Source organism: Poromitra crassiceps (assembly GCF_964638095.1).
Source record: "Poromitra crassiceps genome assembly, chromosome: 18".
Taxonomy (NCBI): domain Eukaryota; kingdom Metazoa; phylum Chordata; class Actinopteri; order Beryciformes; family Melamphaidae; genus Poromitra; species Poromitra crassiceps.
The window spans coordinates 8,698,049-8,715,855 of NC_139636.1; the positions used below are offsets into that span (position 1 = coordinate 8,698,049).

The following is a 17,807-nucleotide window of genomic DNA, read 5'->3' on the forward strand; positions in this document are numbered from 1 at the left end:
TCGTTGACTCAAGACGGTACACCTAGCGTAGCTCCTTGACTCAAGACGGTACACCTAGCATAGCTCGTTGACTCAAGACGGTACACCTAGCGTAGCTCCTTGACTCAAGACGGTACACCTAGCGTAGCTCCTTGACTCAAGACGGTATACCTAGCGTAGCTCGTTGACTCAAGACGGTACACCTAGCATAGCTCGTTGACTCAAGACGGTACACCTAGCGTAGCTCGTTGACTCAAGACGGTACACCTAGCGTAGCTCCTTGACTCAAGACGGTACACCTAGCGTAGCTCCTTGACTCAAGACGGTATACCTAGCGTAGCTTGTTGACTCAAGACGGTACACCTAGCATAGCTTGTTGACTCAAGACGGTACACCTAGCGTAGCTCGTTGACTCAAGACGGTACACCTAGCGTAGCTCCTTGACTCAAGATGGTACACCTAGCGTAGCTCCTTGACTCAAGACGGTAAACTTAGCGTAGCTCCTTGACTCAAGACGGTAAACCTAGCGTAGCTCCTTGAGAGGCACAAACAACAACTCCCCACATGGCACGTGACGGGGACGAATCTCTGATTGAGAAAACAATGATTATTCAATATTGCTCCCTCTCATATCCCATTCAACTTCTTGTTCCGGACGGTCACTCTGGAGATAAACAAACAACCAAACTGGGGAGAGTTTGAGTCACGCAGTGTTGCTGAAACTGAGATTTCACCTCATTCGCCCCAAAGCAGGATTCCTCCCTAATTGGAGCATCCTGTCATGACTTTCTTCAGTCTTGCACCATCATCTCCACATCATCTCCACATCATCTCCACATCATCTCCACATCATCTCTCCACTGTCACAGCTGCAGCCTGGAGGCTCAGGCAACGGCAGCACGGAGGAGCATCCAGGTCTGGACAGGATCCAGTGAGGGGAACATAAAAGTCCACTTTTCTCCAAATTGGAAGAGCACAAATTGGTAATTTTGTTATTTATGTTCTGTTGGAATACGCAGCTTGCTTTGTACTACGCAGCCAACGCCAAATTTAATCTGTCCCTGCGTGTGTGTGTGTGTGTGTGTGTGTGTGTGTGTGTGTGTCTCTCTCGCTTTCTCTCTCTCTCTCTCTCTCTCTCTCTCTCTGTCTCTCTCTGTTGTTGTCTTGTTGGACAGAATTCAGTGCTGATATTACTTGAATAAACAGCTCAGGAGGAGGAGTTGAAACCTCTTTACCCAGAAAGACCAGCTGTGCTTGCAGAGGGAAAGGAATGGAAAGAAAGAGAGAGAGAGAGAGAGAGAGAGAGAGAGAGAGAGGTTCTGGTGTCCATGAGAAACATACATGTCAAACTATGCAGCCTCCATACCCCAGTGAGCTGCCACTAACATTTGCTTGACTTCAAACCACAAATGTTAGTCCTTGTGGTTAACGTGACCTGCGAGGTCAACTTCCAAGCACGAAAAAAAAAGATTCTGATTTCACACAACTCCAACATCCGGACCATAAATCTCTTTCTCTCTCTTTCTCTCTCTCTCTCTCTCTCTCTCTGGGCCTTTCTGGTGTGAGTCAGCTGGCCACAGTATTTACAGTGTGCTGCAGATGACTGCAGCGGGGTGAGGAGGGGAGCTCAGGACATGCCACTGGCTGATTCACTCCGTATATCGCATTCCTGTCGGGGAACGTCCTCCCGGCTCCGGCCGCGCGGCGGACATGACTCCCTAACCTCGGCGGAGCGTGCGGAGCCAGACGCTAATTTGTCGGAGGAGGTGGCTAATTTGTTGGGGGTTCTGACTCATCAAACATGAAGGGGTTTTCAGTGTACACAAACACAAGTGAAGAGCATCTCTCATTGAGCACATCTGAGATGAATCACTCTTCTCTAGAATGGGTTGGGCCCGGAGGGGTTTCTTCGTCTTCGTACAACAGCAACTTGGAAAGGAAGCTGGGAGCCGGCACATTCCAGCCAGCCTCAGGACCGCCTCAGGACCGCCTCAGGACCGCCTCAGGACCGCCTCAGGACCGCCTAAGTCCTCATATACTAAAAGAAGAACAGGCATATGGAGCATTTTCAAAATTTCAAATTTCAATTTGCCCACTTCTCCTCCTGCATCGGCCTCCGGGAGTCAGGTACCCGGCCTGGAGAGCTGTGCGGGATCTTGAAAAGGCAAACTCTCCAAAATGTGTCGGGGTGTAACGACGACAGCGTCGGAATGCTTGATCGCTCCTTTGAAATACAATTGAAATACGTCGGGGGGCTAAATTGTCTCCCCGCCATCCTCCTCCTGTGTTCCAGCACTTCTGTCCGCGCAGAATCTTTGATTCGCTCTCATGTCGGGGCAGCAGATCGACATGATGTCCTCCCGGGACAATTGACTCTCTCCCTTGGACCAACACTTTGTTGGCCACGTTCCAGGCTTTCCTTTTGACCAACTCCTATGAACCATTGTCACCATTCCCTGCATAGCATTACAGTCGGTATGAAAAAAAACACAACAGCATAATCCCTGCTGCCAATATGGGCGAGAAGACGGAGCTCAATAACAACAGACACAGTGTGAGTGCCACGGGGGAGTGCTCTGTGTCTGTGTGTATGAAGCTGAGGAGTGCTCTGTGTCTGTGTGTGCTCTGTGTCTGTGTGTATGAAGCTGAGGAGTGCTCTGTGACTGTGTGTATGAAGCTGAGGAGTGCTCTGTGTCTGTGTGTATGAAGCTGAGGAGTGCTCTGTGTCTGTGTGTATGAAGCTGAGGAGTGCTCTGTGTCTGTGTGTATGAAGCTGAGGAGTGCTCTGTGTCTGTGTGTATGAAGCTGAGGAGTGCTCTGTGTCTGTGTGTATGAAGCTGAGGAGTGCTCTGTGTCTGTGTGTATGAAGCTGAGGAGTGCTCTGTGTCTGTGTGTATGAAGCTGAGGAGTGCTTGGTGTCTGTGTGTATGAAGCTGGGAGTGCTCTGTGACTGTGTGTATGAAGCTGAGGAGTGCTCTGTGTCTGTGTGTATGAAGCTGAGGAGTGCTCTGTGTCTGTGTGTATGAAGCTGAGGAGTGCTCTGTGTCTGTGTGTATGAAGCTGGGAGTGCTCTGTGTCTGTGTGTATGAAGCTGAGGAGTGCTCTGTGTCTGTGTGTATGAAGCTGGGAGTGCTTGGTGTCTGTGTAGGAATGGAGGTTGATAATCTCCCTTAATGAGCTTGTTTCTGGGCTCTTATGCAGGCGCTCCTCCTGAGGGAAACGCTGGTGTTTCCTATCAAGTGGCCCCGCGGCGCCGACCCGCGGCATGGCTCTGCATATGAAATGTAGGGTCCCCGGGCCCTTTGTCTCCTTTCTCCCAGCCTGGAGCTGAGCCCCCACAGCACATTTGCATACTCCTGAATGGGCCGGCCCAATGTTATTAATTAATACAGAACCAGCCGGCACCACCTGACAAAATCCCACCGAGTGGCCCGAACGGAACTGTTTCATCAAAAGAGCTGAGGAGCCGTTAGAAATCAGAGGGGCTTTCTCTCCACGTTCTCCTCGTCTCTCTCTCTCACACGCACGCTTTCTTGTTCCCTCGAAACCAGAAGGCCCCGGTTTTTCATGTTTTCTTTTTCAATATAGGGGTTAGCAGAGGTGGAGAGGTGCTGTTGGGTAGCAGCAGTGGGAATGGTGCTGTTGGGTAGCAGCGGTGGGAGTGGTGCTGTTGGGTAGCAGCGGTGGAGTGGTGCTGTTGGGTAGCAGCAGTGGGAGTGGTGCTGTTGGGTAGCAGCGGTGGGAGTGGTGCTGTTGGGTAGCAGCGGTGGGAGTGGTGCTGCTGGGTAGCAGCAGTGGGAGTGGTGCTGCTGGGTAGCAGCAGTGGGAGTGGTGCTGCTGGGTAGCAGCAGTGGGAGCGGTGCTGTTGGGTAGCAGCAGTGGGAGTGGTGCTGCTGGGTAGCAGCAGTGGGAGTGGTGCTGCTGGGTAGCAGCAGTGGGAGCGGTGCTGTTGGGTAGCAGCAGTGGGAGTGGTGCTGCTGGGTAGCAGCAGTGGCCACAGGTGACCTGCTGTCAACTGTCTTGCAAATGATGCACATAAATCCTCCTGAGAGATCTCCTCCTCCTGCTGCGGCTCTACCTTCTCAGCTCTGCTCACAGGACGTCTCAAGGAGGATTCTCAACAGATAACCGGAGATTTATGGCTGGGAACGTTCCACAAATGGGGTTTTGAATTCCCAGAGATCTTCAAATGCACTAAATTGTTGACTCACTCTCTCTCTCTCTCTCCCCCTGCTCTCTTTTGCTCTGTCTTGCCCCACGCTCTCTGTTTGCCTGGATACAGGTCTGAGGAGAACATACACAGATAGTAAATGGCCTGTTGCTAATCCAGAGCTATCTCCAGAAAGCCTCTCCTAAAACACAACATGTCAGGAGGACGACTCCAGGAGGCTCGTAAATTTATTTCCACTGCCTCATTGAAGCAATTAAGGACAAAGTGCACGCCGAGTCTTTCACAACGTCGCTTTGGGAGTAGGTCCGATCACTGACACGCTGTCATTCCTCACGTTAAAGGAACAGTTCACCCAAAAATCTAAATTCAGTCATTATCTATACTCACCCCCCCCATGCCGATGGAAGAGCAGGTGACGTTTTTTTTTGTCCACAAAACATTCGTGGAGTTTCACAGCAAAACAGCAGAATTCTCCGAAACAGAGAGAGAAAGAAAGATAAATATGAAATGCTTCCGTAGTGCTCACTTGGCATAATCTAACACCTGAGATGTCAAGTTGACTTGAAAAGAGATAATTTTCACACCCTGTTATAGCTTAAATCTTCACTAGTCTAGAGAGAATTTAGAAGTTATTGTAATACCTCCCTCAAGATCTAGGGGGCACTATCTGCAGTGATAGATCGGCAGAGGGGGTGGAGCAGCGCCCGGGGCAGCAGGGGGGGGGGGAAATTGGCCAAGTACAATTGGGGAGAAAATGGGGGGAAATCAGAAGGAAAAAAACGGTGTAAATGACATCTTTTCAAGTCAACTTGGCATCTCAGTGCTTGTGGAGACTTGGATTACGCCAGGTGAGCCGTATGGAAGCATTCCTACAGCACACGTTTTGAAAGTTGGACCCCACCCACTTCAATTGTTGAGGAGAATTCTGCAACAGTGTTTTGCTGTGCAACGCCACAAATGTTTTGTGGACTTAAAAAACTTCCATCGTCAGTACATAATGACTGAATTGGCATTTTTGGGTGAACTTGTCCTTTAGTCCATTGGCACAAAATAGGGCGTGAGGGTGAGCCAGAGAGAGAGAGAGAGAGAGAGAGAGAGAGAGAGAGAGAGGAGGAAGGAAAGACACATTTCTATGAATATTTTTTCACCATGACGTGTGCTGTTCCAGTTCCCTTTAACCCATTGATACCTGATGCAGCATTTGTGTGTGTATCCCTTTAAGGTCTTAAAGGGATACACGCACAAATGAGGGATATACACGCAAATGCTGCATCAGGGTATCAATGGGTTAACATCCACTGCACAATCAGTACAGGGGATTCCATCACTCCAGGTTTTAAATATCTTCATATCTTTAAATATCTAATTCATCTGGCTATTCACACACTCTTTGAAATGATCCCAGCAAAAGCAGTTGTTTCCCATGAGGGGGTGTAGTCAGCATTCCTGTTTGCGGCCAGTAATGTGTAGAGAGGCAAGCTGGTGGTGCTGGTGGTGGTGGGGGCAAGTGGAAAATGGGAAGGAAAGGAGTGCCATACCAGGGAGAGCCACTAGGCCAACCAGCCTGCTGCTGGAAGTCTGGAGCCGTGCGGATCTCCCTTCCAAGGTGTGGGGGAATCGGGTGAAGTTTCCCAAAGATATGGATCTGGGTTGACTGGAGCAATGATCTCCCCCCCGTAAATGTTAAGATTAGGGCTGGCGGAGGTGCTGCGCCCCCCCCCCCCCTGCCTCCTTTGTAGCTTTGAACCTGGAGCTGGAGGTGCCACAAACAGGAGGAACCTGCCCCACAGAGACTCCCGACATGGGAAAGTTATCCTGCCCTCCAGCAGTAGGGTGGGGCGCCGTGAGAAGTTCGGGGGGCGAGAGGGAGCGAGATATGAAAACATGACATGCCTCAGAATTTTGGCAGGGCAAAAGCCAAACAATACACTCCTCCGACTCCCCTCTCCCCTCCCTGTGTCCTCCTCCTCCTCCCCCTGGTTCTCTCTCCCCTCCCTGTGTGTCCTCCTCCTCCCCCTGGTTCTCTCTCCCCTCCCTGTGTGTCCTCCTCCTCCCCCTGGTTCTCTCTCCCCTCCCTGTGTGTCCTCCTCTCCCTAGTTCTCTCTCCCCTCCCTGTGTGTCCTCCTCCTCCCCCTGGTTCTCTCTCCCCTCCCTGTGTCTCCTCCTCTCCCTGGTTCTTCTCTCTCCCCTCCCTGTGTCTCCTCCTCCCCCTGGTTCTCTCTCCCCTCCCTGTGTCTCCTCCTCTCCCTGGTTCTTCTCTCTCCCCTCCCTGTGTGTCCTCCTCTCCCTAGTTCTCTCTCCCCTCCCTGTGTGTCCTCCTCCTCCCCCTGGTTCTCTCTCCCCTCCCTGTGTGTCCTCCTCCCCCTGGTTCTTCTCTCTCCCCTCCCTGTGTCTCCTCCTCCCCCTGGTTCTCTCTCCCCTCCCTGTGTGTCCTCCTCTCCCTAGTTCTCTCTCCCCTCCCTGTGTGTCCTCCTCCTCCCCCTGGTTCTCTCTCCCCTCCCTGTGTCTCCTCCTCCCCCTGGTTCTCTCTCCCCTCCCTGTGTCTCCTCCTCTCCCTGGTTTTCTCTCCCCTCCCTGTGTGTCCTCCTCCCCCTGGTTCTCTCTCCCCTCCCTGTGTGTCCTCCTCCCCCTGGTTCTCTCTCCCCTCCCTGTGTGTCCTCCTCCCCCTGGTTCTCTCTCCCCTCCCTGTGTCTCCTCCTCCCCCTGGTTCTCTCTCCCCTCCCTGTGTGTCCTCCTCCCCCTGGTTTTCTCTCCCCTCCCTGTGTGTCCTCCTCCTCCTCCTGGTTCTCTCTCCACTCCCTGTGTCTCCTCCTCCCCCTGGTTCTCTCTCCCCTCCCTGTGTGTCCTCCTCTCCCTGGTTCTCTCTCCCCTCCCTGTGTGTCCTCCTCCCCCTGGTTCTCTCTCCCCTCCCTGTGTGTCCTCCTCCCCCTGGTTCTCTCTCCCCTCCCTGTGTGTCCTCCTCCCCCTGGTTCTCTCTCCCCTCCCTGTGTCTCCTCCTCTCCCTGGTTCTCTCTCCCCTCCCTGTGTGTCCTCCTCCTCCTCCTGGTTCTCTCTCCCCTCCCTGTGTGTCCTCCTCCTCCCCCTGGTTCTCTCTCCCCTCCCTGTGTCTCCTCCTCCCCCTGGTTCTCTCTCCCCTCCCTGTGTCTCCTCCTCTCCCTGGTTCTCTCTCCCCTCCCTGTGTGTCCTCCTCCTCCTCCTGGTTCTCTCTCCCCTCCCTGTGTCTCCTCCTCTCCCTGGTTCTCTCTCCCCTCCCTGTGTGTCCTCCTCCTCCTCCTGGTTCTCTCTCCCCTCCCTGTGTCTCCTCCTCTCCCTGGTTCTCTCTCCCCTCCCTGTGTGTCCTCCTCCCCCTGGTTCTCTCTCCCCTCCCTGTGTGTCCTCCTCCCCCTGGTTCTTCTCTCTCCACTCCCTGTGTGTCCTCCTCCCCCTGGTTCTCTCTCCCCTCCCTGTGTGTCCTCCTCCCCCTGGTTCTCTCTCCACTCCCTGTGTCTCCTCCTCCTCCCCCTGGTTCTCTCTCCCCTCCCTGTGTGTCCTCCTCCCCCTGGTTCTCTCTCCACTCCCTGTGTCTCCTCCTCCCCCTGGTTCTCTCTCCCCTCCCTGTGTCTCCTCCTCCCCCTGGTTCTCTCTCCCCTCCCTGTGTGTCCTCCTCCCCCTGGTTCTTCTCTCTCCCCTCCCTGTGTCTCCTCCTCCCCCTGGTTCTCTCTCCACTCCCTGTGTCTCCTCCTCCCCCTGGTTCTCTCTCCACTCCCTGTGTGTCCTCCTCCCCCTGGTTCTCTCTCCCCTCCCTGTGTGTCCTCCTCCTCCTCCTGGTTCTCTCTCCCCTCCCTGTGTCTCCTCCTCTCCCTGGTTTTCTCTCCCCTCCCTGTGTGTCCTCCTCCTCCCCCTGGTTCTCTCTCCCCTCCCTGTGTGTCCTCCTCCTCCTCCTGGTTCTCTCTCCCCTCCCTGTGTCTCCTCCTCTCCCTGGTTCTCTCTCCCCTCCCTGTGTGTCCTCCTCCTCCCCCTGGTTCTCTCTCCCCTCCCTGTGTGTCCTCCTCCTCCTCCTGGTTCTCTCTCCCCTCCCTGTGTCTCCTCCTCTCCCTGGTTCTCTCTCCCCTCCCTGTGTCTCCTCCTCCTCCTCCTGGTTCTCTCTCCCCTCCCTGTGTGTCCTCCTCCTCCCCCTGGTTCTCTCTCCCCTCCCTGTGTGTCCTCCTCCTCCTCCTGGTTCTCTCTCCCCTCCCTGTGTCTCCTCCTCTCCCTGGTTCTCTCTCCCCTCCCTGTGTCTCCTCCTCTCCCTGGTTCTCTCTCCCCTCCCTGTGTGTCCTCCTCCTCCCCCTGGTTCTCTCTCCCCTCCCTGTGTCTCCTCCTCTCCCTGGTTTTCTCTCCCCTCCCTGTGTCTCCTCCTCCTGGTTCTCTCTCCCCTCCCTGTGTCTCCTCCTCCTCCTCCTGGTTCTCTCTCCCCTCCCTGTGTCTCCTCCTCCTCCTGGTTTTCTCTCCCCTCCCTGTGTCTCCTCCTCCCCCTGGTTCTCTCTCCCCTCCCTGTGTCTCCTCCTCCTCCTCCTGGTTCTCTCTCCACTCCCTGTGTCTCCTCCTCCCCCTGGTTCTCTCTCCCCTCCCTGTGTCTCCTCCTCCTCCCCCTGGTTCTCTCTCCACTCCCTGTGTCTCCTCCTCTCCCTGGTTCTCTCTCCACTCCCTGTGTCTCCTCCTCCCCCTGGTTCTCTCTCCCCTCCCTGTGTCTCCTCCTCCCCCTGGTTCTTCTCTCTCCACTCCCTGTGTCTCCTCCTCCCCCTGGTTCTGTCCGCATCTTAGGATCATGTTAGCGGCTCCCCGGCCCTCCTCCCACCACTCGCTAGATGTTTGATCTGGCGGGGGAACAATTCACCTGGAGAGCAGAGAGACAATGGCCTGCCTGCCTCCCCCTCCTCCTGTCCGTTCCTCTCCTCGACCCCCGCGCGACATGGGAATGCCCCTCAACCAGACAGGCTCTGCTTTGAAGTGTCACTGGATGCTCTGGAAGCCACGGATACGTCTCAAAATCACGACACTACATACCAGCCCAGCCAGAAGACAGATGACGGATGTTAAGACCTGAGAGTCTATACTGCCGAGATGTCTTCCCGCGACCGTGTTTTTCTAAGGCTGAATATTTTCACATGGCGGTAATGCGTCCCACTTAAGTTGCGGCGCGCCGTGACTGGCCCGCAACGCAACGCGCCTCTGAGTGGAGCTGTTCCCGCATGTCGCTGTTATTCAAGAGAACAGCTTTTTGATTCGGTGCCGAAAGAAGAAGGTGCAGATGAGGACATTTTGCAACTCTGTTGACGCAAGCCATTATTGGCAGCTGATCCTCGATTACTGTCACTTGCAAAACTCACACGGCACATTGCACTTTCGGATCCATTTTCCCCAACGACACCCAAGTCAAAACAAGAGCTTTCTTCTTGGTTGCGTCACCACGTTTCACTGCGTTACGGTGGGTGGGGAAGAAAATCTGTTTGGACGTTTATGACATAATTTCCTTAAACATGGTGTGACATCCATGGCCTCTTGTTGCGTCCTACCTGTGGCGCAGAGGGCGATGAAGGTCTGGACATGTTTGCGTATAAGTGCTAGCTTATCCTCGGGTAGAGGCAGCTTCCTCACGATGTGCTCGATGAAGTCGTTGGGAGTGACCGCTGCCAGGTTCCACTTCAACTTCCCCAACACAACCAGTTCCCATTCCTAGAGAGAGAGAGAGAGAGAAAGGGAGGGAGAGAGGGAGAGAGAGAGAGAGAGAGAGAGGGAGAGAGGGAGAGAGAGAGAGAAAGGGAGGGAGAGAGGGAGAGAGAGAGAGAGAGAGAGAGGGAGAGAGAGACAGATTGAGGCTCAGAGATAACTGAAATTGAGAAAAACAAAGACAATGAATACTGTAGGTGAGAAAAAAGGTGAGAGCACATTTATTGTAAGTTTATACTTGACTACAACACACTTCCTGGTTACACAACAACACTGAGTGTGTGAGAACCTCTGTGGGCCCCTGGCGTGGCCCTGGCCTGGCCTGTACAGCTGAGGGCCAGGAGGTAGAGACAGATTGTTATTACGTTAGTCGCTGCTCTGCTCGCCTTGGCCTGGCTGGGGACAGATAAACTACGTTAGTCTCTGCTCGGCCGGGCTGGGGACAGATAAACTACGTTAGTCTCTGCTCGGCCGGGCTGGGGACAGATAAACTACGTTAGTCTCTGCTCGGCCGGGCTGGGGACAGATAAACTACGTTAGTCTCTGCTCGGCCGGGCTGGGGACAGATAAACTACGTTAGTCTCTGCTCGGCCTGGCTGGGGACAGATAAACTACGTTAGTCTCTGCTCGGCCGGGCTGGGGACAGATAAACTACGTTAGTCTCTGCTCTGCCAGGCTGGGGACAGACAAACTACGTTAGTCTCTGCTCGGCCGGGCTGGGGACAGATAAACTACATTAGTCTCTGCTCGGCCAGGCTGGGGACAGATAAACTACGTTAGTCTCTGCTCGGCCTGGCTGAGGACAGACAAACTACATTTGTCTCTGATCGGCCTGGATGGGGACAGACAAACTACGTTAGTCTCTGCTTGGCCGCGATGGGGACAGACAAACTACATTAGTCTCTGCTCGGCTGGGCTGAGGACAGACAAACTACGTTAGTCTCTGATCGGCCTGGATGGGGACAGACAAACTACGTTATTCTCTGCTCGGCCTGGATGGGGACAGACAAACTACATTTGTCTCTGCTCGGCCTGGATGGGGACATACAAACTACATTTGTCTCTGCTCGGCCTGGATGGGGACAGACAAACTACGTTAGTCTCTGCTCGGCCAGGCTGGGGACAGATAAACTACGTTAGTCTCTGCTCGGCCAGGCTGGGGACAGACAAACTACGTTAGTCTCTGCTCGGCCAGGCTGGGGACAGACAAACTACGTTAGTCTCTGCTCGGCCACGATGGGGACAGACAAACTACATTTGTCTCTGCTCGGGCGGCTGAGGACAGAAACTACAGCAGCCACCAACCCAGGTGACCTCACACTGCCTCCCTCCCTGTCTGTCTGGCATCTGGGGACTTTCCTAAAGAGGCCCACCAGAGGTTGTGTGTGTGTGTGTGTGTGTGTGTGTGTGGGTGTGTGTGTGTGTGTGTGTGTGTGTGTGTGTGTGTGTGTGTGTGTGTGCGTGCGCGCACGCACGCAAATGGTCATATGTTTCACCTTTTCTCATCTATCATGTCATGTTATTTGTGACACATTTTGAACGCTACTGTGTATTTGATATATGATACAGAAGACGACTCTAAAGTGAACTCAAAACTATCGTGATTTCATACGAAAAATTTTAAGAAAAAAAAACAATAATTCTATAATTTGCCTGTATCATTGTGTAAGAGGGGTGTCACTTTTCAAATAATGGAGAACTTATTTTTCTACCAAACCCTTCTTCCCCTGTACATGCATGTTGCAATATGTTATACCATTATTTTCTTCCTTTCATCTTGTGATGATAAGAACACTGCACGCTTTGCTGCCAACTCTGTTAACTCTGCACCCTTGGGTGCTTATCAATAAATTCAACCTCATCTAAATAAACCCTCCTTGCCAATACTATGCTATAGGCCTATATAATAATATACAGGTAATATCACAGATAATGCTAAACCAATGCCTGCAGTTCATTTGACAGAAAACACAACCTCGGGCAGTGTTTGACGTGAACATTACTCATCTCTCCTCAGGCAGATCAACCACCACAACCAACCAACTGCTCAGATCTTCACAATCAACTGCTCAGAGCTTCACAATCAACTGCTCAGAGCTTCACAACCAACTGCTCAGAGCTTCACAATCAACTGCTCAGAGCTTCACAATCAACTGCTCAGAGCTTCACCATCAACTGCTCAGAGCTTCACCATCAACTGCTCAGAGCTTCATCATCAACTGCTCAGAGCTTCACAATCAACTGCTCAGAGCTTCACCATCAACTGCTCAGAGCTTCACAATCAACTGCTCAGATCTTCACAATCCATTTTGAATGTGTCTCTCTGGGTAATAATGCACATGCTATAATGCTGCTCGTAAGTGTGTGTGTGTGTGTGTGTGTGTGTGTGTGTGTGTGTGTGTGTGTGTGTGTGTGTGTGTGTGTGTGTGTGTGTGTGTGTGTGTGTTGTGTGTGGGGGCGGGACACAAGGTGCGGCCTCCTCTTTGAGTGTATTGTTGCTTTCACTTCCTAGAGGAGGTGATTAACGGTGACTAATTTGGGAAGAATTAGGTGGTTTGGTTCAGCACTGTTTGGTGGAATACTGTACTGCTGTAGCTTTGTGACTGGGACCTCTGATGCTGTTCATTTTCCCCTTCATCACAGAGAGAGAGAGAGAGAGAGAGAGAGGGGGGGGGGCACATGGACTCAGTCATGAGATAATCCAACATGGCCGCCATTCACCCCACTCCTAGGCTGCATTTTTCTAAATAATCAAAATGACCTTTTCCAGCCTGGCAACTTTTCCTTGGTCTCACTGATGCTGGAGACGGGGCACGGGGGGACAGAGGCTTTTCAATAAGGCCATCTGCCCACAGCTTCTCCTATTTGAGGGGAAAATAGCTCTTGTACTCGCCAGCCGCGAGTTTCACCGGCAGGACGTAGCACATGGGAGGATCATGCTATTAACCATCATGCTATAGTCATCAGTGGGTAAGGCCACCCCAGAGCCGTATAATAGAAGAGTTCCGACATCTCCATTCACTCCAATGGACCAGTTTTTTTCCAGGAAGTAGAAAGTGGAACTCTTGAGTAAAAAAGCAGCACTGTCGAGTTGCAGCAAAATAGACAGTTTGTGTTCTACTTTGAAAGGGTTTTTCATCCCTTGAATCAAATTGTACATTATCAGCTTTATTTTAGCATGCAAATGTAGCGCGAGACCCATTCCTGGCTGTTCATTGGCTAATGAGTCTCGCATTTTGGTCCTCCGCTGACGCCACTCTCTTACTAGAGGACACTAGGCCACCCCCTTTCCCCTGGTGATGCGGAAGTCTTTGTTGAAGCTGTAATTCCTTGAATGGCCACTTGAGGCAGGACTCAGAAGTCCTGTGGTCCCTGTTAAAATGCCCCACTTTGTAACAGTATTTAAACATCTTTACAGCCTGGACCGAAACACAGTTTTGGTCTATATGGCTAATTATACAACTAATAACAACCGTGGGGGGGGTCATATCTTATATAACTCACCCGTTTGGAGTAAAATATAGATAGAAAAGGGGGTGATTGACAGATCGCCTGTCCAGTGATCGCACAGCTTGCCGATCACGGACCAATAGCAGGCGGAGGTGCGGCTCTGGGAAACTCCCATCTCACGTGAGGTGCGGAAGGGACTCAACCCATTCCCTCCCACTCTGCTGACGAGAAATCAAGATGGCGACGGCCAACGTTTGACCTCCGCCAGGGAGAAGAAATTGAATGGGATAGCTACGTCCATATTATGTATGTCTATGGTAGTCATTCCCGCTCACCGGGGGCCACCGAGCGTGTGACCCATCTCCGGTTTCAACATGGCCGCCCCCCTGCTCCATCAGCAGACAGTTTTCAACATGGCCGCCCCCCCTGCTCCATCAGCAGACGGAAGGCTACAGCGAGAGCCTTGCAACACCACGGCTCGGTGCTGACAGGGTGGCAGAGCCACCCACTTCCTTCTGCTAGCTAGAGCCTTCCTCCGGTCACACCTTCTTTGTAACATTTGCGGTTCCCTTTACAAGAAGCTGTTACCAAAGATGAGGACAAAAAAAACGATCACATGCCCCGAGCAGCTGATCTCTGTTTCCTGTATCTGCGTGTCAGCAGCCAAAACCCTGAGCGGAGGCCTCGACAAGCCAGTTCAAGGACTGAGTTGCAATGAACACGAAGGCAGGAGAGAAACTACGTTTCCCTGCACTAGTGAGCCTATACTGTTTCAGACCCGCCCACCCAGGCTCATCTACCATTTCCCCCCAAAACAACAACAACAGCTGTAATGCACTTTGTATTTACCGCTCAAACCTATAGTATCTATAGAGTTATAATAATAAGACTGTCTCATGTTTTCACTAGAACGTCTGCAGCCGCAATCAGATCTGTCTATATTCACCAAGCACAAGTGAAGTGAAGTTCTCCATGATTGTCCCTATGTGGGAAAACCCATCCTCTGCATTTGAGCCATCCTATAGGAACACGTCTTCCATGTGCGCACACACACACACACAGGGTACATTCAGCCCATATTTCCAAGCCGCTTGCATGTTTATGATCCACAAGCAGAAATTCCAGAAAATTCATCAAAACTCTATACTTAAAGAATACACACACACACAAAAAAAACAAAACAAGCAATCAGCTGGTGTGCGGGCAGCGCCACCATCAGGCAGGCAGGGAACCAGCAGTCTGCTCTGAATCATAATATGGCCTCTTTCACAACATGGGTGGGATTGGCTGTTGTTTACTGAGGAATGTTTATGTAGCGCCACAGAGCAGTGGGGGAATACTTATCTGATGTGAGACTGACTTCATTAATTGGCCTGCGCTGGTGAAGGCAGCTGGCATCATCAGACCTTAGTTATCAACAGGCTCAATAGGCGATATAGAGGGATATGGCAGATTTGTCCAGAAATCATAAATGGTTAATACTCCATTTAGCTACAGTATCCCAGCTGTGTGAGTCATGTTCATAATTTTGACTACAGGCTATCATACTCTGAAAATGCACGAGCGATATACAGAAATAGTACTAGGCCTATATGATGTAACGTGACAATGTATATATACGCATGGTTATCTTTGGATGAAAGCTACTGTAAAAGGCAAACTTGAATCTCTCTCTCTCTCTCTCTCTCTCTCTCTCTGTGTGTGTGTGTGTCTCTCTCTGACAGGAACAGAATCAAAACTTTGGCTGGAGTTCAAGCTGACCTCGTTGCTCTGTGCAAATATCTGCCACTAGATGGCGATGCAGACCATTACACATACTGTAAAGCCCAGAGGGTCTTTTACAGTAGAGAGAGTGAGAGAGAGAGAGAGAGACCGAGAGACCTTGTGGGACAATACACTCTGGGGACTTTTGGTTTCCAGGCACCTTTGATGACGGCAGCACAGTCCAAAGTGACACAGGAGGACAGCTCGAGCAAAATGAACACAGGCTGTATTTCACTGTGATGGTCTGATGTGTGACTGATTAAAGTGGGCATATTTTGAGTGAAAGAATAGCCCAAACAAATGTAGTAAAGCCATGTGTTTTTCCCAAAGTTGAACCTGCAGAAGATGCCAAAAATAAGGCTTTGCCCCTATAGAGTGTGACCACAGCTTGAATCCAGCACGAGATGCCAGCATGCACTGATGTGCATTTCAAGAATAGTATGGAGCCAACTGTTACTCACCAGCAGCTCTTGAGGTCTGATGGAGTTATCTGTGTAGATGCACAGCTTCTCTGCTGTTAATGGACGAGTCTCTTTCAATTTGGATGCGAGAAACATGCACACGGCTCCCAGAAGTTGCAGGTGGCACTTTTTGGTCGGTGCCACGGCTAAAAACCTGTCCAAGTAGTTCATGGACAAGGGAAAAACCTCCTCCTCGCACTTCTGCTCCTCGCAGACCTGCAGAGAAAGGAGACAGCAGACAATGCAACAAGGCTCAGCCATTTGGAATCAATATAACCCACTCCCTCGGTGGCCTGATTTATTCCCCAGCACTTTGAAACGTGTGTCAAAACTTTTATGAAATAACGAAACAGAAGAGTAATCACATAAAGAGCACATATAAATTCAATGACACGCATAGTTGGGGCCTGGCCAAGAATTTGAGCCCAACCCTAATCGGTTGCGACATCCTATATTAATTCGAAATAGATTATTTTTTTGACAAAGTTTGAAAAAAGGTGTCATAGGCACATAATGTCAATATAGAGTCGCATTCCTGCAGTTCATTCACTAAGAAATGAATTCAAGTCACAATCGAGCCGAGCCAAAAAAACTGCACCCGGACAGCACAGCACACGGAAACAGACTTTTTTTTTTCAGTCGTCATATTTTCATAAAATAATTAAAAATAGAAATAAATTGCCTGCGACGATTTTCTTCGCACCATAATGTTCATTGACGCCTTCCACATCAGACCCGACAATTCCTATCCAAATGTGCGCACGGTAAATATGAGTAAAATGTCAAAATATAACGCGAGTAGCGAGAGGTTGGTCGGGAGTGCGTCACCGCTGACCCGATATATTTATTTCAAAAATTAATAAAAAATATGCCGTGCGTCGGACCAGGGCGATCTTTACATGATAATAAAGCTCAAGACCCCGCGCTTGTTCTCACATCGATGTTGACCAAAGATATTTGACCCAATGTCAAAAATCGAACATAATTCCACAGCGAGGCAGTGCGCAGGGGGGGAGACCCGGAGGGACAGATAAGGCCCTCGCCCCTTCCGACATTTCAAATATATCTGTAAAATGTTCGCAACGTCTTTCACAGTCATTTCTATATTGGGTGCACGACCAAGACCCTCCTCTGTCGTTTCCGATGGCTTTCAACCGCTGTTATTGCGTTTGTGACACTGTAAAGTCGTCTGGAAAGGCACGAGCGCTCCTGTGAAAAACCAACATGGCGATAGACAGAGAACAGCAGCGCAGGCAGCATTGCATCGGGGAGTGCATACGTGTGCATGGAAATATTCAGGCTATCTAAAATAATAACATTAAAAAAAAATACACGGAGCAGCTTTGACGGACACCGAGCATGGCAAGACAAAAGACATTCCCAGCTGTCACAGCTATCATCAACATCACGATGTGGGATTTAGCTGAAACCCGATGTCGTCCATACCCTGGACTCCAAAACAATATCCACAAAGAAATTACACAAAACCACACATTTGCTTATTATGAGGAATAGTCGGTCGGTAATGCGAGCTACAAGCCTTATAAACGCTCACAAGAATTGCAAACAGCACTCAGTGAAAGTCACCAGCAAACAAATCGGCAGTCTTAGAAGTCGAGCACGGAAATAATAAAGGCTTGTCAGCACTCGGTTTGTTTCGGTACGAACCTCCAACATCCAAGTGGCGACCATCCTCCTCATAAATGGCTGGATATCTTTCTGGACGATCTTGAAATATGAATATTGGGGTAGAAACCTCTCCTCGATGGTCAGCAAGCTCTGCAGTACTCTGTCATCGCACAGGAGGTTCGGATCCGGGCGAGCGCGTATGATGGTGTCCATTTCGAGGCAGAGTAGCTCCATGGTGCAGCCAGGCTGTGCGGCTTCGCTCGGGTCAGAAAGTCTGGTTTCTCTCGTGGAGACGCGATCACAGAGCTGCACAGCCGAAACGCTTGGGGATAGAAAGGAAAGGCTTTCGGAGGCATAAAAAGCGAGACTGCAGGGCTCCCGTAGAGTAGTCCTGCCTCTCCTTGTTGAGAACTTTTCCTCTCTCTCCCCACACTGTGCCTCTACTTTCATCCGTCTGGCCAGATCAGCTCTGCGCACTTCAAGCCTGCCCTCCCTGCCTGCCTGCGCAACTGACGCAATTCACTTCATTACCTCGAGACCAGACGCAACACGCTGCAGTCCCTGTCCCCCTTTCCCCCCTTCCTGACATGCGAGACAACTTTTATTGTCACACAATAATCCGATTACAATACAACGCTGTAGATGGGATTTTTACACATTCACAA

General features: G+C 51.2%; 1 protein-coding gene across 1 annotated transcript in view; it reads right to left on the bottom strand.

The window, feature by feature from the left end:
* ccnd2a (cyclin D2, a) overlaps positions 1 to 17,535 on the bottom strand; it is a 37,465-nt gene extending 19,930 nt beyond the window's left edge. The window contains exons 1-3 of the mRNA XM_083654331.1: positions 17,182 to 17,535; positions 15,514 to 15,729; positions 9,685 to 9,844 (exon numbers count right to left, since the gene is read on the bottom strand). Of these exons, the coding sequence (XP_083510457.1) occupies positions 9,685 to 9,844; positions 15,514 to 15,729; positions 17,182 to 17,376 (571 nt within the window). The 5' untranslated portion in view covers positions 17,377 to 17,535. The remainder of the gene's footprint in view (positions 1 to 9,684; positions 9,845 to 15,513; positions 15,730 to 17,181) is intronic.
* Between the last annotated feature and the right edge of the window lie 272 nt (positions 17,536 to 17,807).